We start from the raw sequence: 27,941 nt of genomic DNA on the forward strand, positions 1-27,941 counted from the left end.
ATCTTTTTCGTCTGGACAGCGTATCAGTACAGTGCGCGTTCGACTGGCGCGCACGTTGCACGTCGACTTTATTCAACCTTCGCGCCAAAAATCAAACTAACAATTACTTATAAAGTCAAGACTGTAGCCATGATTAAAACATAGAGCAATTAAATTTATAATTTTTGAAGTGATATTTTAAAGTGATATTTTTATATAGATAGTGTAGAAGTCAAACAAGATGTACAAATTTTTATTTTATTTTGCTGTGTTAATTTCCTATGGGTAAGTGGTATTTATTGAATTCAATATATTTATTTTAATTTTTATATAATAACTCTTGGCAATATGATCCATGCTTGCTTATTATTTTTTAATAAAAAAAAATAAGGAAAATAAAGGACTCTCCGATCAACGATATAACATTTTCATCATATTTAATATACTATGCTTTTATTTAACAATCAATTTTATATTTCGATTAAAATATGTCAATTTCTTTTACTCACTTAAAATATAATTAAATTTTGATGTTTAGAATTTTCATAGCGATTGTAGGTCGCTTCCTAAAACTTTTTTGAAGTATAATTATTTTGTACAACCTTTCTATGTGAAGGTTGAAATTATCCTTCAAAATGCATAAACTCTTTGGTACGACAGGTATATAAATAATATTGTATTATTTTGAATTAGTGCAATTTTATCTTAATCTTTAGATCATTGCTACCATTGTACTAGATAACGTCAATTTTTAAACTTAACTAACATTATTTATTAATTAAAATTGTATTGAAGTTGATATCGTGTTAAAGGACAATAGGATAATTTGTCTTCTTTGTTATCGTGGGAAATAAAAAGTAAAATAAATTTAAATCGGTATTTCAAATTAAATCAAAGAGAGATATATACTTATACTATATACTTACAAATCTAATCTCTCTATTTCATCTAATTTATAATTTTTACTATAATTTATTGTATATAAATGTAGGGAGAAGAATTTCCCTGAACTTCGAAATTGTATAAATATAACATCGGAAACTAATATTAATATTTCTTCATTTTATCCGTTTTGACTCTACAATGATTTCTCACCTTAACTGTAACAACAAATACAATTATATTCAACTGTACCAAGTAAAAACCTTGTTTATCAGCTAAATCTTTATTATTCTCTTTATTATTAATCTATGTATTCTTTGTGACTAGAAGAAAAAAAAACCATTGTTTTTTTATTTTAAAACCCCCGTTAATTTCAGGGCCCTGATTCTTTATGCCACAATTCGTAACGAGCCTAAACGAGTGACGTAATTACAAGCTAAGAAACAAACGTGTTTCCGTAACACGCCGAGTTATGTTTTCTTACAATGGTATTCTGTATGCCCTAAGACATGTTGTCTATGCTTTTTTGAGAGATTTCACGATGTACAATTGGATTAATTTCCTATATTTTAACATTAACACCGGTTTTTTTTCTAATAATCTAATAATTTTCTTTGACTACAACCAAATATTTTAACATAAAATTTTACTAAAACTTGTATATTTATAAATGCTAACTATAACAACAAAATGTACTCGAATTGATACAAATATTTAAAAAAATTAAAACAATTATATATTTTTTTAAGTTGTTCGGAACGTATTGCAATGAAGACAGACGTCATCATTAACAATAATAGACAAATTAAACGTAAACATGTCATAATAACAATATTTATTTACTTAAACATTTTTTATTTAAAACCTTTAATTAAATTTGTCTTAGCAAATAATCGAATTGACCAGAGCAATGAGATATATTCAAATGAAATGGATGCGCAGTCTTTTCGTCAACGTATTGGATATTATTAATTTCTTCTTCGTACATTATACTGCAGTACGAACTTAAAATATTTCAGTAAATTGTTTAAAAGCAGCACTATAACAACCGAAACATAGTTATCTATAAAGGTAAGTGATATTTTAACTAGAATTTAATTTATGAAGTACCTGTCTTAAATCTAACCTTAATATATCGCTCATTTCTTTTAGATACTATACACCATTTTTTCTAGATAAGGACAGTTATCAAAGGATCGGGCGCTGATAGTTAGCTTCCCTTGGCCAAACTAGCATTAAATAATATGTTGAAGAAAGGAAGGACAAATACCTAACACTTTAAGTGTTCCATGCTCATACAACCTTACTCATACCTTAGTATGGAATCAACTGAGGATGAGAATAAAATAGAATCAGTTTATTTATTTATTTATTAAGTTTAGTTATATTTATGTGAAAATTGTTTGAACAAATAAATATACTTTGAGTCAAATAATTTTTTTCTGTGTTTCATTAATATATTTTAAATATTTATATTATACCTAAGTAAAATAAAAGTAACAGCTTTTTGGAATTATTTTATTACCTCTCATTTTAATAAACAGGTAAATAGATTTAGAGAATTGCAATGAATAAATGCAATTACATAATTTAAAACAGAAACTTAATTAGTATTTTATTAAGCAAACAAAATCATAACACATCTACTACATATCTATTGAAACTTTTTTTTAAATTTTGCATAATTCTATTTTGTCAAAATATTTATCTGATAGTACATGATAGAAATAAATATTTTTTTAGAAATGCAAAAAAAATATAAAATATATTACTAACAAACATGTCTAACTAAAATACTATATTACACAGTATCTGTTAATTCATAATATTTGCACGGGCTGATTTTACATTAATTTAAATTGACTGTATTATTTAGAATATTTTTATACAGTAACTTAAAATAATAAGTAGTATTTCTATTTATATATTAAAATTATTTCTACATAATATACATTTAAAATATTATTCTCATTTTAAACATATAAAAAGGTAATTATAATTGGTTAAAAAATGAAAACATTTGGAGTTTTAATATTACGTAATTTAATCTTAATATCTTGTAAACATTAATTTTTGTTTAAGGAGTATAAGTCTATACTGATTCTCCTATTTTCATCTTATTATTGAATTTCAAAAGATCAAAACCTTATCAATTTATTTAGTTTCATTATGATAGAACTTTTGTAGCTAAGTAAATACACATATATTTTTTTGTAAAACTAGTAACGTTTTTATGGGTTTAATGTTAAATTATTTATTCACATTAACACAGTTATTTCAAAGTGACTGGCTTTCCTTTTTTTTCTGGATCACCATTATTTCTTATAAAAACAGTTTAAGTTTAACACACAATGCTCATTGCTTGTCCATGTTTGTTCAAGTGAATGCCTTCTTTACCGTCTCCGATAGGCAATCATATAATTATTTTTGGAAATATTTCTAGTTTTATTTAGGTAAATTTAACATTCTTGTATGGATATTAAATTGCTTAAGGTTCTTAATGTTTTGATATTTTTCTTCTTTTAATCACTCAATTTAGATTATAAAACATTTAGCGAGTATTGTTATATCTCGCATATTAATGCACACTTTATTTTTAAACTGAATGTGGGATTTCTAAGACTTAATCGCATATACATGTAGTAATTTTTTTTTAATCATCTTAATATTTTTGTAACATAATATGAACACGAACACTTTCTTAACTAAATATAACTCTAAAAACCATCAATATAATTTATAAATCACATTAAAAACATTCTATTTATTTAAATTTTTATGTTAAATGCCTTCCACGTTTTCAAAACACGAGGAATGTAAGCGTGGTATTTTGACATTTAAAAACGAGTTAAAATCGCGATTTAAACGACCCTAGGTATGGTTTTCGATTTGACAGTAGCATTCGGAATACCGTTTTTAGCCAAAAACGTGTCGTGAGCGTGTTACAAGCTCGTTTGTGTTTTCGGTGGCATACAGAATCAGGGCCCAGATTTATAAGTTAATAATTTTAAATTAATTAAATACCTTAACTATTTTTAATATATTGATCTACTTAATACCGTGATATGATTTATAAATGATCTATATATACACATATTAACAAATGCTTGGTAAACGGTTAAACTAGTTTTTATAACTTAAGAAAACTGGATCTATAATAATATCTAGGATGAAATATCTAACGACTGTTCTCCACGAGAAGTATTTTGACAAATGTTTTATGTAAGGATTAACATAAGCTATTCAAGCATGTCTATGGTTAACAAATAAAAATCTATATAGTTTTATTGTAAATAAAATTCATATAAAGTAAATTATAAAACTTAATATAACTTAGCATAAAGTTACTCTGTTACTATTCTTTAATTAACTTATGCCAGAATAATAATTGTTTTATTGTTTTACCAATTTGCCAAATAAGATTATCGCCGGACCCTACATTAGGAAACCTGTGTCGTGGGTTACACACGTTGCTATTTTTCAGACTAGACCATTTAAGCGCCTTGTATTTATGAATCAAATTTAAAAAAAACAATGTTTAAGTCTTGGTTCTACATAAACAACATTCTAGAGCTTCCAGAACTTGAAACATGATTTTTAATTATCATAATAATTTAAAATCCTAAATTGCTCAGTAATACGCACAAATTTTATATTGTAAAGCTAGAACATATTTGAAAGTTACATTCTTCAAATATTTAAACAGAATCTAGACGTTGAGAGCGAAAGGCATTATATAGTTTTATATATACTGTAGTATACAATTATTTATTTATAGGTTTATTCTTGGATTTAAAACGAAGCTGTCTTACGTTTTATTATTAATCAGTTATTGGTTTTATTTGCGCATAAATAAAATTAGGTCTTAACATATTATGATGTTTTTTCTCCGTCTGTAGGTATTTTAATACATCTTACGGCACGAACGACGTCGTTTTTTTTCAAGTGTCATTTATTTACATTATGTAAGGTCTATTTGAATTGAATTAAATTTATCATACTTTTTCTTATGTTGTATGGTATTTTACTATAGACTTGTATGGATAAGTTCAAAATAAAATACCGTCAAAAAAAACAAAAAGTAAAGTTAAAGAACTTGTTTACTCTAAAATATCGTACTAAATACAAAATTTTCTAAGACTTATCTGCTGCTGTTATAAAAATACTCTCTTGGGAAGCGCCGGTTTTTTTTTTAAATGTCCTTTCCGATTTCCTCGACACACTGCACTTTATAATTTTATATATGACCAAATTATATATAACTCCGTATTAGATATTCTCATAATTCGTAAAGTGAGGTTTTATAGTTATAAGCATGAATCAAAATCTAAAAAATCTAATATTCAAACAAGGGCACAATTTTTAATTTATTTTTGATAATTTTATTTTATCGAAGATAGCTTTTCTATAAATAGAATTTATTTCAATTATTGTTCTTGTAATAAATTATAGTATGTATAAAAAATAAATCGAATCGGAAAGCTATTAATTATACAACACATTATATTTAAGTCTGTCTAGTTTAATAACAAAAAAAAACGTTGAAAAAGTCATAAAAAGTTTTACATGAATTATATATTTGACAAGTATGTACAGTATATGGTTAACGTATCTAAAAAAGTTTTTTTTAAGTAAGTTTGTACTAGGTTTTTAGTTTTCGATCGGTTACTATAAACGGTATAATTACTATGCGCTAATAGACGATTGTGACGTTGATAGGAAATAAAAAACAAGCAGGCACATAAAAAAGTGAATCAAAATAACAAAAAGGATACGCAAAAGGCACGAACAAAACGTCATAAGAGTTCTGTTTATTTAGGAAAAAAAAACTATTTTAACATTGCGATGCAGAGGCTTTCTGACATCTTAAAACAAAGACTTCCAAATTATTTCAGTAATATTGTCTTCAGAAGATTGCATTGTATATACATATATTGTGATGCGATATGTTCTTAACTACCTTTGAGATCACAAAATGTTAAGCAAAGATAATTACTATACTGCCTAATCGCAGAACTTAACAGCATGTTATGCACGACTTTAAAGCTATATCTCAAATTGCAAGATAAATTATAAAACTTTCCTCTTTGTAATACATTTCTCATTCTGTATTAATTATACAAGTATTGTAACAATTTAGTTGTCTGTTATATAAAAAATGACATTATTGTCTCAATTACTTATTGATAACATAATATGTCTTATTATAACTTTTTTTTATTACATAATAATGACAGAAACAGGATTAACTTTTATTTTGATTAGCCTGAAGTATTTTTCGACATTTTATATTCAGCGAATGTTGAATCACAATTTTATTTCCTTGAGCATAAATATTAAAATATAAATATTACATTCGCCCATTATACTTTAATGAATACTTGCATAATAATCGTTTTTTTTTTCGATTTTGAATGTTCTACTATTAAAAGTGACAGTTTTTATTTTATTTTAAAAAGGATAAGAAATGGCGGATGCTTGTGCAATGTCTTAATTAGTTACATAAATTTTACATTCATTTGTGCGTATAGGTATTATATAACAAAAAATATTTATAACATAGAAACAAGTGACTGAGAGAAAGTGGTACGATTGTTACAAAAATAATGTCGATATTAAAAACAAGTGTAAACGTTACCTAATAATCGAAAGAGATATTGTTAGTTCATAATAAATGTTGCCATATTGTAAGCTATGAATAAAATTATGAAAGGAGCATATTTAAATTAAATTATAATGTGACCTAAGCTAACCTAACTTAAAAAAATATAAGCTATCGTAATTTTATATGTTTTAAAATCGAATGTTCCGTTTCCAAGTTTTCGACAGTTTATAATATACCTAGATTTGTTACAAACTAACGGCCCTCATAATTTTGTAGTGACAGATAAATTTATCTATAACAATGAGCAAAAAATTATAATGCCATATATTTTTTTAATCCAGCCTAGCTAAGTGACTACATGAATAATTATTTAAATTTATCGTAGAGTTTTTTTAACGTTTGTCCGGCAATCACTTAATGTGTCAAAATGTTCGCGTTATATTTTTTGTGTATTATTACTAGTGTTGTTTGATTTAGAAATAAGTTTTTGTACACGGAATATGGATGATTGCGTTTGTTTATTTTATTTCTCGTATAGAACTAAAATAAAATATCATCAAAACATCCACTTTAGAATAAGTGGTTATAAATTTTCATGTAATAAAATTGTTTAATAAAGATATTAAATTAATTTTTAGCTTTCCATAGCTCAACGTTTCGCTCTTTATGTTGTTAACTTTCATAAGCTAATAAACTTTTACTCCTTAATGTGTGTACACTCGAAACTAAAATCAAAGGTCAATAACCTCTTGGATAATAAATTTCGTAAACATTTTATTTTGTAAAATTACTTTCTAATTATTCGTTTAATATTTGACATTAGACATACAAAGACATATTTTTTTATTTATTTTATTATATATAAAACATATTTTTTTAAATTAATATAAATTAAAGTTTTTATATAAATAGAGTTAACTAAAATAAAGTCGATATTGGCTCGATGACTCAACCTTTGTAGTTCTATATTTTTCCGCAAGTGTATGTAAAGGTGACAGTAGAAGGTTTTCCTTACGGAAATAACTTCGCCCTATAAATTCTTGCCTTTTTGTGTCAATGTCAACTCCGTTCAGTTAATAGTGACCAAATAACTATGTTAAGTTATCAATTAATAGAAATTAATATAAATAGGTCGTTGTAAATTTAGATCACTGATAATGTGAAGTTAATTTTAAGATACATTTAATTAATAATAAAGAAAATTTGAAGTGATATAATAATTATTGCGACAATTAAACTAATAAAAAATATTTTATGAATAAATACTGAAATAACAATATATAATAGGTATCAAACTTATTTCATTGTTATTAATTCAATATTAATTCAGTTTGAAGTAACGTCGTTATAAGTTGGAAACAACGTGTTTTTAATTTGCTACGTCAAATCACTATTCTATGTCCTATATCTATATATATATATATATATTTCATTATTCTATAATAATAATATAGGTTGTATATGTGGAGTGGAAAACCACAATTTCACGCACGCAAATCTAAGCACCACGGAGATTGAATGCTCTTAATTCGCCTTTCATATTCATCTTATACTCAGCAGTAAATTACAACATAAGGAAAATGAATGCCCCGGGCGGAGCTTGTCCAGGTGTTAGCCATTAATGGGTTGTTAATTAGCCATTAATTGAACTGGCGAATGGGCCACCTGATGGTACGTGAACAATACCGCTCATAGACAATGGCTTCGTAAGAATTATTTCTAATTAATATCGCCACTAATCTTGGAGACTATGATTTTACGATCACTGTACCTGTAGGTTCACTAGCTTACTCACCCTTCAATTTGGAACACAACAGCACTAAGTATCGTCGTATGGCGGTACACCATACTAGCCTTACCTGCTCAGTCAGGCTTGTACAAAGATCTACCACCAAGTAAAATGCCTTCGTCCTACTTATCGGGTCACTGTAACCGAATGAAGAAGGGCCTACCATAATATTATATCCAATTGTCCTCATCTGTCACCATCTGTGTGCTTAGAGCGCATTAACAAAATTATATTACTTATAATAATAAGAAGTGTTGGTTGCCTGGAAGAGATCGCTATGTAGCGATAAGGTCGCCAAAATTGTACGCCTCTTTTATTTAGGCTGGATCCATGTTGTATTTATTTATTTTCTCCGTATGGTGTCCAATAAAGTATAAAGTAAAGTAACGAGTCGGCTCTTAGGACACCTACGGTTTGAGATTGGGTGTCTTAATTCTGCTGTGCCGGAACTGAGCGGCTTAACCAGGTTCATTACGTATATTATTGTATATTTAATTTATTGCTATTATAACAAGAATTAGCTATTTGAATATTATATTGTGTGGAATATCATAATATTTTCTGTATATATTTAATTTTTGCATTTGATAGTATTTCGTATTTTATCAAAATAAGATATCTTTGTAGCATACATTGATATTAAATGATAACGTCGATCAGTCTTATAGTTTTGTTGCACAATAATAAATAAAGCTTTGTTTTTATTATTTATAATTGTATAATTATCAATAACAACACACATACATACATGAAATTTTGAAAGAAGTCCATTAATTTTTTCGTGTCTTTTAATTTGTCTTGTTTCGCTCCGTTTTACGCTTTTTTAAATTCTAAATAAACGATATATGCTACATAATATATATATAAGAATAATATTTTTTTAAATTTTTGTATGTCTGTCAGTCTGTTTGTTCCGGCTAATCTCTGGAACGGCTAAACCGATTTTGACGGGACTTTCACTGGCAGATAGCTGATGTAATACGGAGTAACTTGGGCTACAACAATAACTTTTTTGTTAAATTTGTATAAAACGCGCACGAAGTCGCGGGCAGAGCTAGTATTTCTATATAATTTTGCGTTTTTTTACGACAGTCGTGACATTATAATATATGCTTTGGTTAAGAATTCGGTTGCATAATATAAATTTCGATTTGCAATAAAAAGTCGGCTAGACCGCAGACTCAAATTAGTATTTGCAAATCTTGATAGATCATTACATAGTTAACAAGTTCGTGTTACATTGAAATGATAATGACATAAGTATCCGTTGTCATAGATAAAAGAAAACCGAGAATCATTTGTTATTAACAGTATTCAAAAATCAAGAACAAAAATATATTTGCATTTTTCGAGACACCTAAAGCATTTCTAAAGTAAGAATATACTTTGTTTTTTGAAAATAAATAATTTCTTAAGAATCATTGTCTGTTACATAATAATATAATTAGAAATATACGTAGAATAAATGAAAAACTATTTAATTAATATTTTGTGCAGATAATTTAGAATGGGTCGTTGAACAAACTTATTGAATAAGCAGAATAAAATCGACGTTTGTATACCTTTACTTTAAAATATATTCTATATATATATACAAGCATGTTTTATTGTCTTTTAATGATTTGAACAAAACCGTAGATTTTTTTTTTATGTTCATACGTTGTATATCAGCAGTTATTAATGACGATCGTTTTATTATTGCATATTATTATACTTAATGTCGTGATGTTTATATATAACCTCTTTCAATTAAAATTCTAACTTAATTTATTTTTCAAAACGGTCTGGTGTATCTTTGCTTAGTGCGTTCAAATTAACAGTTCAGGGTTTAAACTTTTACATGGTTTAGAACTTATAATCTTGTGTATAATATTTTGAGGTCAATATTTTGTCTAATCTACTGTCTAGACAGACGTTACGAAAGAGATCCTTAGAGAAGGAAATCTATAATTAAGAGACGGTAATTGTCGATATTATAGGAATACTGTACATGGGTACCTAATTTATATGTAAGTGACTGTATATATAGGGCCAATATGTATATAATCCTTTCGTTTTTATATATATCAATAATAGTGCAGGGATAAAAAAAAATGTAGTCGTGTATTAAAATATTTAATATTTATTTTAAGAAATTAGAAAACACGCTTGGGAGTATTTAATTGTTCAGTGTAACGAAAAGGACTCGTGGCATATCAAATGAGACAAAATTTCAAGGAGTTTAAGAAGATGTTTAAGAAGAGTTGTTCGTAAAATTACAATATAATTATAATAATGTAACAATGAAGATCAGTTAATAACAACTATAAAAATGTTAATAAATGAATGGATCAATTGATAAGTTTAATTAATTAATGATATTGATAGATTTTATGGAAACAATATTCTGGGAAGATCAAAATTCCAAGCGTAGATACCCACAACCGACCGACCTACAGTTATACTAATATACATATATTGTAAACTAAATAGAAAAATAACTTCATTGAAAATAAATGTAGTTATTTTTAGAGATTTCTCTATTTACGAACCGCTTTTAGAAATGTTATTTTTTTTTTAAATAAATATTTATTTAGCTAAGAATTATTCCAAATGAAAATTCAGAATACCTACCGCACAATTTGTATATCTGTGTGAAAATTGACTCTAAACCTAAAATAAAAATAATTTACGTAAACTATTCTATGGCGACTTATCTCAGAGTGTTTGAGTATAATTGTTTTTATCCAACATTGTATTCTTTAGAGACGATTCTTCCTTTTCCATTGTTATCTATTTGGAGTAAATGGTCTATTCATACATCATGACGGACGTGCTTATTGACGTTAATCGTCGCGAAATGGACCTAGTTCAACGTTCTGTCACGACGACCTTGCGTGGATGACACGTTATTGCGTAATTATTAACACTTGAAACCGAATCATATGCCAAATTAGATATTGTTTCAAAAATCTGGAAAGATAATTGAAGTATGCATTTTCGACTTTTTCGAATTTAAGTTTTTATAGAGCCCAGCAATAACAGTCTATATTTATCTGATGGGTTGTGTTTCTATAACAATTCACTTGGTATCACACTGGTGACAACACACTTACGGTGATAAGTGTGTTATTATAACTATAGAAGTTAATGTCGCATATTACTTTCTGACATTTACCTCAATTCTAATAGATGTTCCATGCCAATATTTGAGAATAATAATATTAATAATATTTGTAACATAAAATACTGTTCTGGGTACAATTCACTAATCAAACAAAGCATCAATACTTTGTATTGTTCTTTAAATGACGTGTGTTATTACAGTTATAAGAATATTTGTATTTTTAAATGTTGAAAATGTTCTTCTCGGTAGAATCTACATTCCGAAACGGTGATAACTTAACTTTATATAGTTTGTTAAATGACGATTTAAAAATGCTTGTAAAAGTATTGATTTTGATTTTGATCCCGTGGTTGGCGATGCATTTTATAGGAAGTAGCAACCAGTAGTTATGTATGAAAGCAGCTAGGGACTAGCTACTTACCTCAGGGTAATATCGTTTGCCTTTATATATATTTTTGTATTAATGTATGTGTTACTTTTTAAAATCTTTGTATAGAATTGAATGTACATTCGCACTACAAACGCTGACGGTTCTTTTAATGTGGAAAGGTAAAAAATATTTGAAATTTGAAAAAAGTCAATAGGATGATTCGTATAGTGGACCCTGAATGCAAGGTGCTTAGTTAAACAAGTGCTTGTTCAAGTCTAAAGCAAGTACCTCAGTTCCCCGGTAGACTGCTGTTCCCCCGTTGAGTGCTGATTGAGAGATTAAAATCAAAAACATGAAATTGTATGCAAACATTTTATTCATATACAATGCATAGGTACTTTATTTTAACTACTATGTTACTTGAGACCTTTTTAAGTCATAATCATATAGTGCGAAGTTGTTTTATCACAAAGTACTATAATATCATTTACAAAAAATATAATTTGTTTCTAATTAATTATAAAAATTGCCAAATAATGTTAGATACACATTATTTGACAATTTTTTAAAAGTTATTAAGTCTGAAAATAAACAAATTTAGCCAATATAACCTATCGTGTGATTAATGGAACTCATCGATGGTAATTAGCATAAAGAACTTCAGCTTATGTGATTACCGTAAAGCCATTAACTATATTGTTAATTATCGTTAAAAAAAAATATAGTTAGCAGCATCCTTAGCGTTTTTTAAGATAGTTAAATTTGTATAAAAAAAGGCTGTCGGATATGTTTTTATGGAAGCGCTTTTATTTAGAATTTTAGAAGTGTATTTTATTCATTGTTTTTATATAAGTACTTAAAATTAAAATATTAATCATTCAACCGGTCTTGATATTTTTATAATGTAGAATAAAATAAATTTGCACAACGAACAATCATAACTTATTAACATAACGTTAAAATAAAAGCGTAATTTATTACATGTATTAAATATACAAGTTTATTTTTAGCAATAAATTAATAAAATCATAGGAAAATTTCCAAATTAATGATTTAATAAAATTCATACAATTAATAACGTCCATTTAACACGAAATAATGCTCGCACATCATGTATAAAAATATTTATAAAATAAAATAAAGAACTCGTAATAAAAAAAATCCATGTTCTATTATTAATAATTTAAATAATAAATATATGTTCATTTACACGGTCATTTGTTTCTAGTGTTTAATATTATGATGATCATGATGGTGATTATGGTTTATTAACCATATATATGAAACAATATGTTTTAATAACCAGTTTTAGTTAACCGTAACGACTTCACACTGACAAAATTAACTTTTTTAATAACTTTTTTAATTTAAACGAATGAAGACATCTCCAATTAGTTCGAAACATCGCGTTTTTGCGCTTGTTCTTTTGCTCGCTAACTAATTACAGGTTAACTTTTGATGCTACATTAACAAGATTTATTAAGATATAAGCCATATTTTATATAGCTTAATGTTTAGTCAGCGTATGCAATGTTAGCCTAAAAGAATATTTTTAATATTAGAAAACGTCTGTAATATTATATTATTAAATATCGTGGTAGAAATGATCACTATGAAGAAATCTCTATCAACATCTCTCTGGTAGTTTAGGTGCATTAACTTTAGTATATAGGATTGTTAATAATACAGAGTAAGAAAAGTTTGAAGCATATTATAATCTATTATATTTTTGTTACCAGATCATTTTAGCATGTTAGTTTATTTAAGCTTAATTTTTTTTCTTATTATCAGATTTAGTTTTAATTTCATATTATAAATTTAGTTTTAAATAAATTTTATCTTTTTGAGATTTTCGCGGTTTTATATTTATTTTGTTTTATCAGCATGGAGTTTCAATTGTCCTGCTAGACTGTTCGAATTGTGTAAATATTTTTATTTTGTATAAATGTTAAGCGTTAAAATTTGTTGCAGGTATGCCGAAATATTAAATTTAGCTGGAGGCCCGAAGACTAATTATACATTCCCGAAAGGCTTCCTATTTGGCGTCTCCACCGCATCTATTCAAATCGAGGGAGGATGGAATGAAGATGGTAATATTTACTATTTACTACAATTATATATAAAAAAAAAAAATTTTTTTTTCGCTTTTATTGAACACGTTGATAAGAATATGTTTCTCTGATATTTCTTCTTATGAATTTTTAAATAGCTTCGATCCATCAAATTATTATGAGGTTATAGTTCTCGCTTTTGGAAGTTGATATGATTTTGAAGTTCATTAAAAATGAACAACAACTAATTCATTACCTAATCTGTTGTTACGCGAAATTAAGAACATTACTGATTGAATATTTCTTTACAACTTTTCAGGCAAGACGGAAAGTATATGGGACCACTTAGTGCATAACAATCCAACATTCACCAAAGATGGTTCCAACGCCGATGTGGCGGCTGACTCGTATCACTTATACAAAAGAGACGCTGAAATGATACACGAACTAGGTGTAGACATTTACAGATTCTCTATATCCTGGCCTAGGATATTACCTACCGGCTTGGCTAACCAAGTCAATCCTCTTGGCATTCAGTATTATAAAAATCTATTAAATGAACTCGAGAAGTACAATATTACGCCCATGGTAACGATATACCACTGGGATCTTCCTCAAAAACTGCAAGACATCGGTGGATGGACCAACGCTCACATAATCGACTATTATGCAGAATACGCAAATGTCTTGTTCGAAAACTTTGCCAGTCAAGTGAAATATTGGGTGACCTTCAATGAGCCAATGCAGACTTGCTTGGAAGGTTACGGTAATACCTACAGAGCGCCGGCTCTCAATCGCCATGGTATTGCTGAATATCTTTGCACTCACAACCTACTGAAAGCACACGCCAGCGTCTACCATTTATTCGACCAACAATATCGTCCATTATATGGAGGTAATTTTATTTTTTATCTGTGCTATAAAATCTCAATTTAATCAATCCTTAATTTAGGAAATATGTTTCCCACATACATTATTTTATATACGAATATAATTCATTTCAATGCTAGTTTAATATCGCACAAGCTGTTTCGCGCAAATGCAATAATATTTTTTTAATCTACTGTTAAAACTAGATAAACATAAAAAGACAAACAAACTATTCAACTTTATTATATTGGTACAGATTAATATCTTAGTTATCTCCTACAAATGACATTTATGATATCTGTTACTTCGGTCGCGTATCCAGCAAAGCACGGAATGCGAGTATAATTTGCACGCATGATCGCTGTATTAAATTGTTAAGTATGTTAAAATAGTTGATTGGTATGTTCAACAATTAAAATTACTTGTTTGTGGTTTTTTGTTCTTAATCATGTTTTTATTTAATACCGTCTACCTTGACCGCCGTTTGTCCTTGGACATACAAAGACGGAACGTTTTTTAAGCTCTCTAATAAAATATTTTCATATTTGATAATTAATATTTATTTTATATTAAATAGAAAACTTTAGTCACTAAATGACCCACTGTTGGACTTCGGTCTACTTTTCTCTTGATATGAAGATTTTGGAGCTTATTCCACCACACTGTTCAGACGCATGCGAATTCCTCTTGACGGTTTTCATAATTTATGCACACTTATTTGAATCCGTTACCTTTGTTACAGAATTACATGTTCTAACCACTGGACAGTATCGGTTTTTTTTCTATTTACTCTATTTACCATAAAATAGAATGTTATCACGAGTAGAACAATGTTATCTTTGACAGCAATAAACTGAACTTATACTTACATTTTTATACATACATATGTATATAAGTTAATGTTATTTTTATTGTAGGTTATTAACAGTGCGATGTATTCTTGGAATTGCAAATATACTATTATAATATATTTTATTCAATCAGCTATACTATTTTTTTTAATAATCTATATAGGTAATATATATAAATAATATGTATATAATAAGCTGGAGGTTGCATGGTTGAATCTCGTTAATCTAAGAATTACTCATCCGATTTCTATAATTATTTTTGCGTTAGATGCTCCGTTAATTGAGGAAGGTTGTAGGCTATATAATTTAACGCCAAGACCACACTGAACGAAGCAGCAACCATAAACATAAACCAGTCTCGCAGTCCTTTTTTAATTGAATACAATTTTATGGCAATCAAGTATGACTTTGACATTACTCTCTTATTGCAATATTCTTTTCAGTCTGACAAAAGTTTGATATAAGGCTTAATTATATAAAATTAGTGTTGTATTATAAACATGAGAAATACCTATGCAAATTTAAATTTCATTTATATATTTCCAGGAAAAATCGGAATGTCATTAGATTCAAATTGGGCGGAACCAAAAACGAATTCTTCGAAGGACAAAGAAGCTGCGGAACTCTATCTAAAAACTCATGTTAGTACCTAATCCTTTCATTTATTTATAGTTTTATTGAACTTGTTAAAATAAGTATAATGACACCATTCAAGTTTATTATAGATAAAATTCTGGGTCAATAGCTCAACGGTTCGGCTCGCTAAGCGATAGAAGTTTCAGGTTCAGGTCGAAGTTGAAGAATCCATGGGCTATTATCGTCCCCATGCCTAACAGGTTAATTGCGTTTAACTAGAGGGCAACATAAATATGTTTGTAATTTCTCAAAAACAGGCTTTGATAGTAATAAAAAACTAAATCAATTAGGTTTAAATAATACGTTCCTTAGGATTCTTGGCAAATTATAATTAAAAAAAAACATTCAAATGTCAATACCCAATCTACTAATTCTTTAATTAAAACTATTTGAATTAATGGAAGCAAGCAAATATTGATAAATTTGTATTGACGTAGTAAGAACATTTTATTAAAAACTAATTACTTAAATATGTTTTTAATGTCACTCCTAGCACTATCGATGCTTTACAATATGAATTTAAAAAAACCGGATTACACGATCCAGTGTTAGAGCAACCTCTCAAATATTTAGTTTAGATCGATTTATTAAAAGTGACACGGATAATAGTAATTGCCTTTTAAGAATATTTTTGCCTTGACATATATAAAAATGGGGTCGTTTCGATACTTCTTTTCGCGATTCAGAATTTATCTGCGGCACTGGCCTTTACTATCTCATTATAATAAGGATTTTTATCTTCTAATGCCCTAATTTTCTCGTCACACAAAATGCTTACGTGCGCGACCTTATTTAAAGTTTTATCATTAATAACTTAATAAAATTGCGTGACAGTGATAGCGAACTGTTCTTGTATTTTTATATTCTTATTTTAAATTATTTCCTTTTTAAAAATTTGTCGTTAATGAGTTAGCGATAATTACTTGAGTGCCGTTTAAAAAAAAGAATAAGTTAACCTTGTTCTAATAAAGATTATTTTTATTTGTATATATTAAATTAAATGGCGATGATGGTTAACGAACGGAGTATCATGATATATAAATTTAAATATACACAAAAATAGATACCGAATTGACAGAATTGATTATCTTTTTAATTTACTAAAATCATAATTTTTGAAAAATCTGTGTTATTATTTCATCTGTCTTGCCAGTGTATTATATTTATTTATTTTTGTTTATAGCTTGGTTGGTATGCGCATCCAGTGTATTCAGCAGAAGGAAACTATCCACCTGAATTAATTCAGCTGGTAGACGAAAAAAGTCGTCAGCAAAATTACAGCCGATCCCGTTTGCCCAAATTTACACCTGAAGAAGTCGAATATATCCGTGGCACGGCAGACTTCTTTGGCTTAAATCATTATACAACATACCTATTAAGTATGGCTGACGGGGAAGTCGGCGCAATTCCTTCTCATGAAAATGACATTGGCATCGTTCGGGTTCAAGACCCGAAGTGGCCTTCGAAATCATCGTCGTCGTGGCTTAAGGTAATTTTAAAATGATTACATATACAAACGCTACATTCTTAATTATACCTACACAGTACAGAGCCTTTGTAAATTGTGTGGGATTAGATAACGAGAAAAGATACATTTAAGGCGACTTTGTATTGTATACTAACTTAATAGGTACTTAATATATTATTTGTTCGGAATTTACGTCACATTACAATTGTAAATCATCCGTCATTATAATATAAATATATATATAAAATCGAAATTTCACTCACTGATTAATCACGAATTCTCAAAAAATATAACACCTACAAACATGAATTTGGTAGGAACTGAATAGAACTAGTTTTATGAAACTCCACTCCTAACGGGGAAAACAGGGGTTGTAAGTTTGTATTTTATAAATTTCGCGAGGGTAAAGCCGCAAGTTCATAAAGTTACACATTTTATACGACTGAATTGTTAACAGTTAGCAGCAGGATATACTTAAACAGTTTATTGCCAATTTGGAAAAAACCTTTGTTAACCATATAGTACCGTCTCATTGACTCCAGAGGATAGGAATCATCCACAGGAAAATACTAGCGTTGTTGTCGACATTTCGCGCGATCATGATTAGTAAAGTAGCTTTAGTATCTTTTAGTTTGTGAATACTTATTAGTTTATAATATTGAGTTTTTAATGGAAATGAAGAAAGTCTTTATTTATTAAGATCACGAAAAAAAAATAGGTATTATACTGAAATAATGATGTCATCATTTCGAAATATACCTATTCATTTTAAAGTTTACTCAAGTGAGGTATATATTTTTAATATAAATATTTGTTCTTATTGTATTTTCATTGTATGATTGGTGGAACAGTGTTACAGATTGTAATAATATTTGTGAATAATTTCAATTTAATTTCTTTGCCTTAAAACATTATACGTCACATTTATTAAGTATGGATGATACTTTCAATGTCGATCGAAGAAGTTAAGAGAAAAATAAAATATTAACAAGAACTGTCAATGACTTGTAACATAGAAACTGTTGTGGGTTTGCACGCGAATATTAAATAAAAATATGTATATACGTTTCAGCACGACATTTGTTTTTTGTTATTTCACACTAAAAAAAAAATAAGATAATAATGTTTACATTTGAAAACTTTAACAATTATGTTGCAACACTAGAAACGACCTTTTCAGTATGCATAGTTTTCAAGACAATCTTGCAATTAAATTGATAATAATAATAACACATATAATTTAAATGTACATGCACTCGTTATGCAGTTAAAATATACACACATACATACACATACTATACAATAAACTAGACTAAAATTATTTCAACGGTTTGGCTGATATTGACGCGAGTTAACGCTTTTCTAATACAAACAGGGTTATCGAGTCCCACCGAGTCGAGTGTATAATATTACAAAAAACATAGCATTTATATTATTTATTTAAGTATTTTATAGCGTCACATTGTTCAACGTAATTAATTATATTATGTATTTAGGTGGTGCCGTTTGGTTTCCGTCGACTCCTCGCGTGGATTACCAAAACGTACAAAGATATGCCCATAATCGTGACGGAGAATGGTTACGCCGATTTCAGCGGTGTCGAGGACGATGCCCGCGTGTCGTATTACTGCCATTACTTGAATTCTTTACTGCATTCCATACACGAAGATCATAGTAACGTTCAGGGCTACTTCGCTTGGAGTCTGATGGACAACTGGGAGTGGGATGATGGCTATGGGTAAGTCAATTTTTATTTATTACAAATTATTTAATATAGATGATCACGTGAATTTTACCCGATTTTTTTATGTGCTTGATTAAGACTAAGTATTGTTTTTCAAGAGATAAGGCCAGTTAGGACAATTAAAAAATTTAGTTAGTAACAGCTTGTAAATTTCCCAATGTTGGGTGAAGGCCTTTTGCCCCTTTTTGAGGGAAAGTTTTGGAGCTTATTCCAGGACACGACTATAATGCCTTTGGTGGACTGTTTATTTCTTATCCTCCATTAGTTTAAATGTAATTATTCAGTTACTTTATAATTATACGAGTAACTGTTTATTTTTCATATCCGATATTTATCGAGGAATCTTCGACATATTTCTGAAAGACCTGAAATCCACAGAGTACATATGGGTTAAGAACAAGCAGATTAAAAACGTTAAGTCAGCTGGTTAAAATAAATACTCACAAAAATAATCGTAATCTTAATTTTAAACATGTATACTCTTCATCTTCTAAGGTGTGAATGTATCGTGACGCAAGAAAATTGCATTAAAATGTAAACAGATGCTACACATACGTGCCTTTGGACTATGTGCCCTGCATATGAAATGCTATTATCAGTGTAGAAAGAGTGCCAAGGATGTTTTGGTACTTTGAGGTTGTACAAATAAAATTTGAGTTTCGAATACATTGTCGATTTTTTAAAATCATTTGGATAGCTTCGAAAATTTTTAATAAAATTTTATAATGTTATTCAAAAATAGAACGGCTAAATTTACATATCCAGGAACGGATTTAATATGTCGAGGTTACTACAAACTTACAATTAAAGTATCGGGATTGAACGAGAACGCAGTGTTAGAGTCACACTGAAATACGTCCTAGACGCCATCGCTAATAGTGAATCAAAACAAAACAAGTTTGTACGCGTATTTAATAAAATTATCTAATCAATGTAGCTCAGATAGCAAACTTCTTAAGACGGCGAAGTGTTCCGTAGCGAACTTCACTTTCTGATTAAATTTTTGAAAAAAGTTGGTGATCTAATGAGAAAAGATTGTTGTTGGTAAATCACTGATTATTATAGTTAGCATATTATTACTTTCATTTTTATTATCACATTTTAAAAAAATGTGCATGTAATTGACTAGAAATAGCTTAAAAGTCACTTATTGTGATTGTTATTCTACTATATATATTATTATAAATATTTTATTCGTTATTATTTTTGACAATTAGAAAGTTCTTTGCAATTACAATAAACTTAAAAAAAAAAACATAAATCTGATTACTTATAGTCAAACTGCAACTTAATTTCTCAGGGTAAACTTCGGCTTCTGTATCGGTATGAAATCGACCTTAGGCCGGACACTACCCATTTTCAATAAAAAAATAATAATTTTCGTGCGTCATTTGCAAGTTAGTTGCAATAAAAATATAAATACAATAGCATATCTAGTGACATCGTATCGGACTTGTTTATGTTTTGATACAACGATAAGTAATCAAACATATACATTGTATAAACAATATAATTATTTAAATAACAATGCAGTGAGATAAAAATTGTAATATCTTGATATAATCGAAATCAATTAATCATAAGATATAAAGATGTAAATTGTAAACTGCAGACAGCGACATCTCTTGATGATTTTTTGAATTTATATAAAGAATAGCTCTAGAACATTCGTTCGAAGTTCCGTCAGTCAACTACGTAGGGGTTCAATAAGTGTTTATTTTTAATAGATGTCACTATTCAAAAAAGCTGATAGCCTAATGTGTTACATAACATGATTGTGAATAAAATAAACATTTCAACACCTCAATTATAATTGCGCAATTAAAGTATTTTATAATTTCCTGTTGACAATTTAAAATGCTATAAAAGCGAGTAAATTTAAAAAATGTTGAGTAATTATTTATGGTACGAATAACAATATTAAAAACCACTTCAGACAGAAAATAAGGAAACGACTCTATGATTAAGTTTAATAATGATTGAAAATAACAAAATGTTTTATATATTATTGTATATTCAATAGGAATTTGAAATGAAACACATCTTGTCTCAAATCTTGATATATTTTCACTCATCATGTTTGTAAATGCAATTGCAGGTCCCGCTTCGGTCTATACTTGGTCGATTTCAACAGTCCCAATAGGACGAGGACGCCGAAGGACTCGGCGCGGCTCTACGCGAAGGTCGTGTCGTCACGCGCCTTGCCCGCCAACTACGACCCCGAAGACTTCACCGCCTTCTCCGGGACTTCGAACCTCATTCCCACAATACTTTCCATGTTACCCCTTTATAGGCTAGTCGTATGACGTAGTATATTTACACCACTAAGTACGTATGTAAAACTATCATTACATTAATTACTCGATAACTTAAGTTTCATTTCGACTCGATCCCTAATTTAAGCCTATGCTAAGCTAGCTGTATTAATACTCGACGGTCATGAGTTTGCTAGCGTTGTCTCGTGCGACGTCTCTCCGCAGCTGGGCCTGGATGCACGCGAACGACTTCCCCTTGGTCTCGGGCAGCACCGCGAGCATAAATAATAGCCCCAGAAAGGAGAACACCGAGAAGCCCCAGAATACTGTGTATATACCCCAAGCATCCTTTACTACCTGAAATGGAAAAAATTATACAATTAATGAAAAATATACTTTTGCAATTGAATAAAATGCATAAATAAATACAAAACATACCGAATAATTTAAAAAAAAAGAACTAAAGGATAAATATATAAAAAAAAACCGTTTTATATCTAACCAAACCTATCAAACATAATATGTTTTGATGAGATAAAAAAAATCGCTGATAGTAAACAATTAATTAGTTGCGATATAATTATACTACACAGATATCATGTACTAAAAAACCTAGCCACCTACACAATTGACTATTGTACTTTAATATATGTACGAGTATGTATCGGTAGATAGGTAGGTATTAAGAGATGCATAATTTAAAGATAACAATGCTACTGCAAGCTCATGGCATTGTTCTTCTGAAAGATAAAACAATATCTAAGTATAGAGCGATTCATTATTAGTAATAGATGGTATCAAGATTTATGTGCGGAAACTTATCGGTCATTTACGTGAATATTTTATGTAAAGCAATTTTTACAGTTTAATGGTTGTTATAGTATTACAGATTCTATTAGAGCTACTTCTTTCTAATAAAAGTTAAAAAACGTTGTTGAGTTTCTATCGTCGGTTCTTTAACTTTTTAATTCATTACAGAAAGTAACTTTGGATTTAATGAAATAAATAGATCGATGTTATAAAATAAAACTCATAATTACCTGGAAAAGTTTTTGGACCGCAAACATTGAAAATCCAGTGTAGATATGAGCTACGCACGACGCGTACAATTTGACGTTAGTTGGGAACATTTCTCCGATAATCACATAAGGGACCGTCGACAGTCCAATAGCGTAGCAAACTATGTAAATTAAAATAGCCGTTATAGGCAGCCAATGAAGATGCTCCACATTAGCCTTGTTTGAAAAGTAGAAGTAGAAATATGTTCCAATGGTCCCGTTCATTAATCCAACGCCAAGGGCCGACAATAGCAACAAAGGTTTCCTTCCAAGCCGATCTACTAGGACCACTGATAAACAACAGGTCGCCACTTGCACGCATCCCAGGATTATCGATTCCTGGTAGGGCTCAATGTGGCTTCCAGTGACTTGGAATATAACTTGAGCATATGCAACTACAGCAGCGCTGCCGCAGAGTTGCTGAATGGTGAAAATTCCAAGGCTGATCCAGAGAGCCTTTCTATTAGTGGCCTCTGATATAAGGTCACACCACGTGCCCCTGTTCTTCATATCCTCCTGTACGCTGACTTCTATGTTCTTAAGTTCTAATCTTATATCACCACTTCGTAATTTCCTGAGAGATCTCTCCGCTCTTTCACTTCGTTCGAACTTTAAATAGTAGTAAGGCGATTCGGGTAGAAAGATGAAAGTAATTACGAACGAAATGGGTAGAATCATGTTAATGGCTGCTAGAGTTCGCATCGATACGAAGGGACCGATGCAGTATTGGGCAAGAATACCGACCTGAAATTCAAAGATAAACATTCTTTAATAAATCGCATTTCAGGATTAAGGGATTTCAGTGAGCACTTATTTCTTTATGCGCATAGCCAATTAAATTTTATACGACATAATGATACTAAAATATAATGGGAGAGATTATGTTTTAAATAATAAATGTCAAGGGTCGACTGTAAACCTTATGTGATTTCTAGTCGACGGTGAATATTTATTACAGAAAAACAAATCGTAAACGTAACGTAAATTTCTAAGTAAAGAAATATAGGTATCAGACATTGGGGCTGTCAGAAATATTGACCATTCATATTACAACAACAATGTGCCATCAACCGTTGGATTTAAGACGTTATGTTCCTTGTGCCTCTAATTACTGGCTCACTCACTCTTCAAGCCGGTACGCAACAATACAGAGTATTATTGTTCGACAGTGATGGATGGCGAAATACGTGCCGTGGGTTGTACCTACCTAGACGGGTTTGTGGGTATTAAACCCTACCACCAAGTAATACACTAATGACAAATAGTTTCAGATAGCAGACGATAAGGTAAATATTAAAAATATATACTCATATAGTTGAATAAAGTATGAATTATTAATAATTACTCCTTATGTACGATGTTATTATTATATATATACATAGATTGGATAAGTGATACAATTTTTGCGGCTTCGCTCGTCTACTGTCTAGTTAAAGAGCCAATGCCACTTCAATCTTTCAGAGTTTATTCGCCAATAAAATCTCAGCCTGGAGCCTGAAGATGACTGTGTTTACATTTGCCTCAACAAACAAGTAATGTCCGTATTCTTACGCTTTAACTCGTGTCGAATTCACTATCGGATAATGAAATCAGTCAGGAGAACATCATAATTTATTTTAATCAGGGAAGGGTCTTTTGGTTCGACCCACTCATCAGATAATAAACCGCAATACATCATCATTGTTGTTCCGATTTGAAGGCTTATATCAATTACATGTTCAAGGGACATAACACTGATTGATTGTTATTTTTTAATTATAATCTGTTAAATACTCGTTAATTACGTATATGTTAGCGATAAACAATACAGAGTCATTGTTTTCACGTCTCAAATTTCAATATATCAACATTAATCGCATATTTGTAGTTTAACCAGGATATGCATAATTGTAAAGGTGTGGAATATTACAACTTCCTCGTGATGAAAATAGAAACGCCATTTATAAAGTTTACTTATTTGAGTAGTTATTATTAACCGATCGTGATTACTCATGAATTTGCATAAAAACTTTTCAATAGCTCCGACATTGAAAACTCGATTGGGGAAAAGGTGAACGATTATATATTAAGAAAATAAAGATCCGTTTACAGAAATACGAACAACTCGATTACGTGTTCATAAATACTATTCATACAATGATCATTATTTCATCAATTTGATCGATAGATAAGGATAGATATAGATTTTATATTATTGCTATTAATATATATTAATAGTACGTGTAGATTGTGTGGAAAAAATACAAAGTAATTATTATAACAAATATGGTAATATACTTGTATTTTTTGAAAATTGCCATTGCGTAAATGCGTATAAAAAAAGGGTCTAGCTGGTATTGTTGTAAGAAAATGGTTCGAAAAAATGGCTAATTCGACCACAAACAAATCTATTTACATATGTAATTCTCATAATACTGGTTTATTTAAGTACATAATTTACGTGATACTTGTTTATTCATGTAATTCACATTATATTAGTTTATTTATGAATGTAATTTCACCACCACAAAAGAAGAAATGTATGCTCTTCGGTACTTTATATTTCATATTCGTAAATTAAACATTCAAAATAACTTTTTAATCTTTAACATCGTAACATTTAAAATTCTTCTTTTTGAATTAACTTGTAGATATTTCATTATTTTTGTATTTATTAATTCATATGGATGTATTTTCAATAAAACTTGGCATACGATATGTTCACATATACCATAATTTAAAAATATTCATTCTCATACCAAATAACCCCAAATAAAATCCAAAGTACTTACAGTTTTACTTATAAACATAGTTTATTGTTTTAAGTAAAAACTGATTTGTCGATTTCTATTATTGATTTCATGTACGGAAGCAGACACGGAATTCTTTAACTAATAACAACTAAACATTTATAAGCAGACCCGTCAACTAGTAGTGTAATTATAGGTACAGGGGATTTAACATCATAGCTCCCAATGTTGGTGGGACATTGGCGATGCGAGGGCGGTTAATATTTCTTTTACTGCCAATATCTATAGTTGGTGACCAATCGACCATTTACCAATCTGTCTACCAATTAAAAAAAGCTTTCGTTAAATACAAAACAAATCTCACCTTGTTCATTAATGTAATAAGAGTAGAGAGTGCACCTCTGACTTCGTTAGTGGCTATTTCACCCGTGTACATTGGGGCAACGGTGTACACTATTCCGTAACCAAGACCAGAAAACATTCTGGCCACGTAAAGAATGGCTACTGATTTGGCTACGATGACCAACACCCAGCCGAGTATAAAAGGTATCGCTCCGAGGAGTAGCGTCGTCTTCCTTCCGAAGCGATCGGCGAAGTAAGCGGAGGGAATGGGCGTTAGTGCTGAACATAAGATCATTATAGAAACTATCCATGATCCCTCATCTGATGATGTTGGTATTGAACTGTTCGCCGATTGTAGATAAGGCAGCGTTGGTGATGGCCAGCCGTAGCAGGTTCCTGCGGTTGCAGTAATGAGTGTCGCTGAAAAAGAGAAAATATAAAAATTATTTTATAATTCAAATTGATTTATCGATTTATTTATCGAACGTAGGTATTAAGAAGATAGGTGATTATTTGATGCCAAGGGCATATCTGTATCTAAGTGACCTCAAATTAGTCAATAACATCGCGTTTATTTATATTTGGAAAAAATAAACCATGAAAATATTTACTCTGATAAAAGCAGTACTAATATGGAAAAGTTAATAAAGGATGAAACGGAGTTTGCAGATTACGATAGTAAATATAATTGTATCGATATTTCAAAGGTTTACAAGAGTTATCGGTTAATGTTGAGAAACAATTCCAAACACGAGATACCTACAGTACTCTGGACGTACCTACAGTAAACTTACATTTTAAACTTATTTAATATTCCTGATAAACAAATATCAGTTAATATGTTATATAACCATGTATGATTTGTATATGTTTGGTAGACGAGTACAGATAAACTTGTAACACCAAGTTTTCGTTTTTGCTAAGTTCGCACACTACATATTTCCTCGGGCAAGCTATTCGATACTATAATAAAATTCTCAGACCATTTTACATTTTTACCAATAAATATATTTTAAACTCATGTTATAAAAAAATTGTAAGTAAGTAAAATAACGGTTGTTATACTGTATGGATGACAATCATGTATAGCTGATAAATCAGCTAGGAGTTAGTATTCGTTGATGTTAAAACAGAATACATAAATGTAATTGTATATGAATATTAAAATCTCAGATTATGAAACAAAGGGCATGTGGAGTGTGCAAAATATTATACTTGAGCAACAAAAGTGAATACAGATTCAAAAGCACTTACAACTGCCCGTTAGTATCTGTAGTAATTGACTATTTGTTAGTACATCCATAATACTTACGTAAAAAAAGACGTCGTTCTGGCAATTTTTGAATTTGGAATTTCAATATAATTTAGGATTAAAAGTATATTTTTTGTTTTATAAAAACAAGTAACTACTGAGTTGAAAAAAGTACTCGAAAGAACCTACTTGAATAAAGTATTGGGTTAAGATTTGTTAAAAATAGTTGTTTAATATTATGATAGACTAGACGAGAGTGCCCAGTTACTGTTGTTAATATAACGTAATTTCATGTTCTTGTCTTAATTATTTTATTCTTTTATTCATCTATCATCTATCATATCGATTTCTTCACTGAACGGTGAAGAAAACATCACAACTTGGGTAGTGTACATTTTATATTGCAACAAATTACATAACTAGTTTTCATCAAATTATGTTGAATGGTTTGGCTGCGACAGAGTAACAGACAGACAGAGAGACGGATAAAAAGACAGGCAGAGTGACTGTCGCATTTATAATCTTAGAATAAGAGAGCCGAGTTGGCCCAGTGGTTAGAACGAGAGCCGAAATGGCCCATTGGTTAGAACGCGTGCATTTTAACCGATGATTTCGGGTTCAAACCCAGGCAGGCACCACTGAATTTTCATGTGCTTAATTTGTGTTTATAATTCATCTCGTGCTCGGCGGTGAAGGAAAACATCGTGAGGAAACTTGCATGTGTCTAATTTCAACGAAATTCTGCCACATGTGTATTCCACCAACCCGCATTGGAGCAGCGTGTTGGAATATGCTCCATACCTTCTCCTGGAAAGGGAGAGGAGGCCTTAGCCCAGCAGTGGGAAATTTACAGGCTGTATATGTATGTATATATGTATGTATGTATGTATGTATGTATGTATGTATATATGTATATATGTATGTATGTATGTATGTATGTATGTATGTATGTAT

At 29.6% G+C, this 27,941-nt stretch overlaps 2 protein-coding genes across 2 annotated transcripts in view; one reads left to right on the forward strand and one right to left on the reverse strand.

Moving 5' to 3' along the window:
* LOC113399725 (myrosinase 1-like) lies at positions 1 to 21,719 on the forward strand. Its single transcript, XM_026638937.2, has 7 exons — positions 1 to 264; positions 13,703 to 13,821; positions 14,102 to 14,677; positions 16,050 to 16,144; positions 17,323 to 17,628; positions 19,104 to 19,345; positions 21,450 to 21,719. The coding sequence occupies exons 1-7, from the start codon at positions 221 to 223 to the stop codon at positions 21,655 to 21,657; spliced, it is 1,590 nt and encodes a 529-aa protein (XP_026494722.1). The 5' UTR covers positions 1 to 220; the 3' UTR covers positions 21,658 to 21,719.
* Positions 21,396 to 27,941, reverse strand: part of LOC113399726 (facilitated trehalose transporter Tret1-2 homolog) — a 19,700-nt gene continuing 13,154 nt past the window's right edge. Inside the window, exons 2-4 of the mRNA XM_026638938.2 lie at positions 25,758 to 26,155; positions 22,647 to 23,408; positions 21,396 to 21,963 (exon numbers count right to left, since the gene is read on the reverse strand). Coding sequence (XP_026494723.1) covers positions 21,775 to 21,963; positions 22,647 to 23,408; positions 25,758 to 26,155 — 1,349 coding nt within the window. The 3' untranslated portion in view covers positions 21,396 to 21,774. The remainder of the gene's footprint in view (positions 21,964 to 22,646; positions 23,409 to 25,757; positions 26,156 to 27,941) is intronic.

This window comes from Vanessa tameamea, chromosome 2 (genome assembly GCF_037043105.1).
Source record: "Vanessa tameamea isolate UH-Manoa-2023 chromosome 2, ilVanTame1 primary haplotype, whole genome shotgun sequence".
Classification (NCBI taxonomy): Eukaryota; Metazoa; Arthropoda; class Insecta; order Lepidoptera; family Nymphalidae; genus Vanessa; species Vanessa tameamea.

Bases quoted from the DNA above. Each gene is read 5' to 3' on its own strand.
- LOC113399725 (XM_026638937.2), top strand. From the start codon at position 221: ATGTACAAATTTTTATTTTATTTTGCTGTGTTAATTTCCTATGG. The intron at 265-13,702 runs GTAAGTGGTATT...AATTTGTTGCAG, and splicing joins GCTGTGTTAATTTCCTATGG to GTATGCCGAAATATTAAATT. The intron at 17,629-19,103 runs GTAATTTTAAAA...TTATGTATTTAG, and splicing joins CATCGTCGTCGTGGCTTAAG to GTGGTGCCGTTTGGTTTCCG.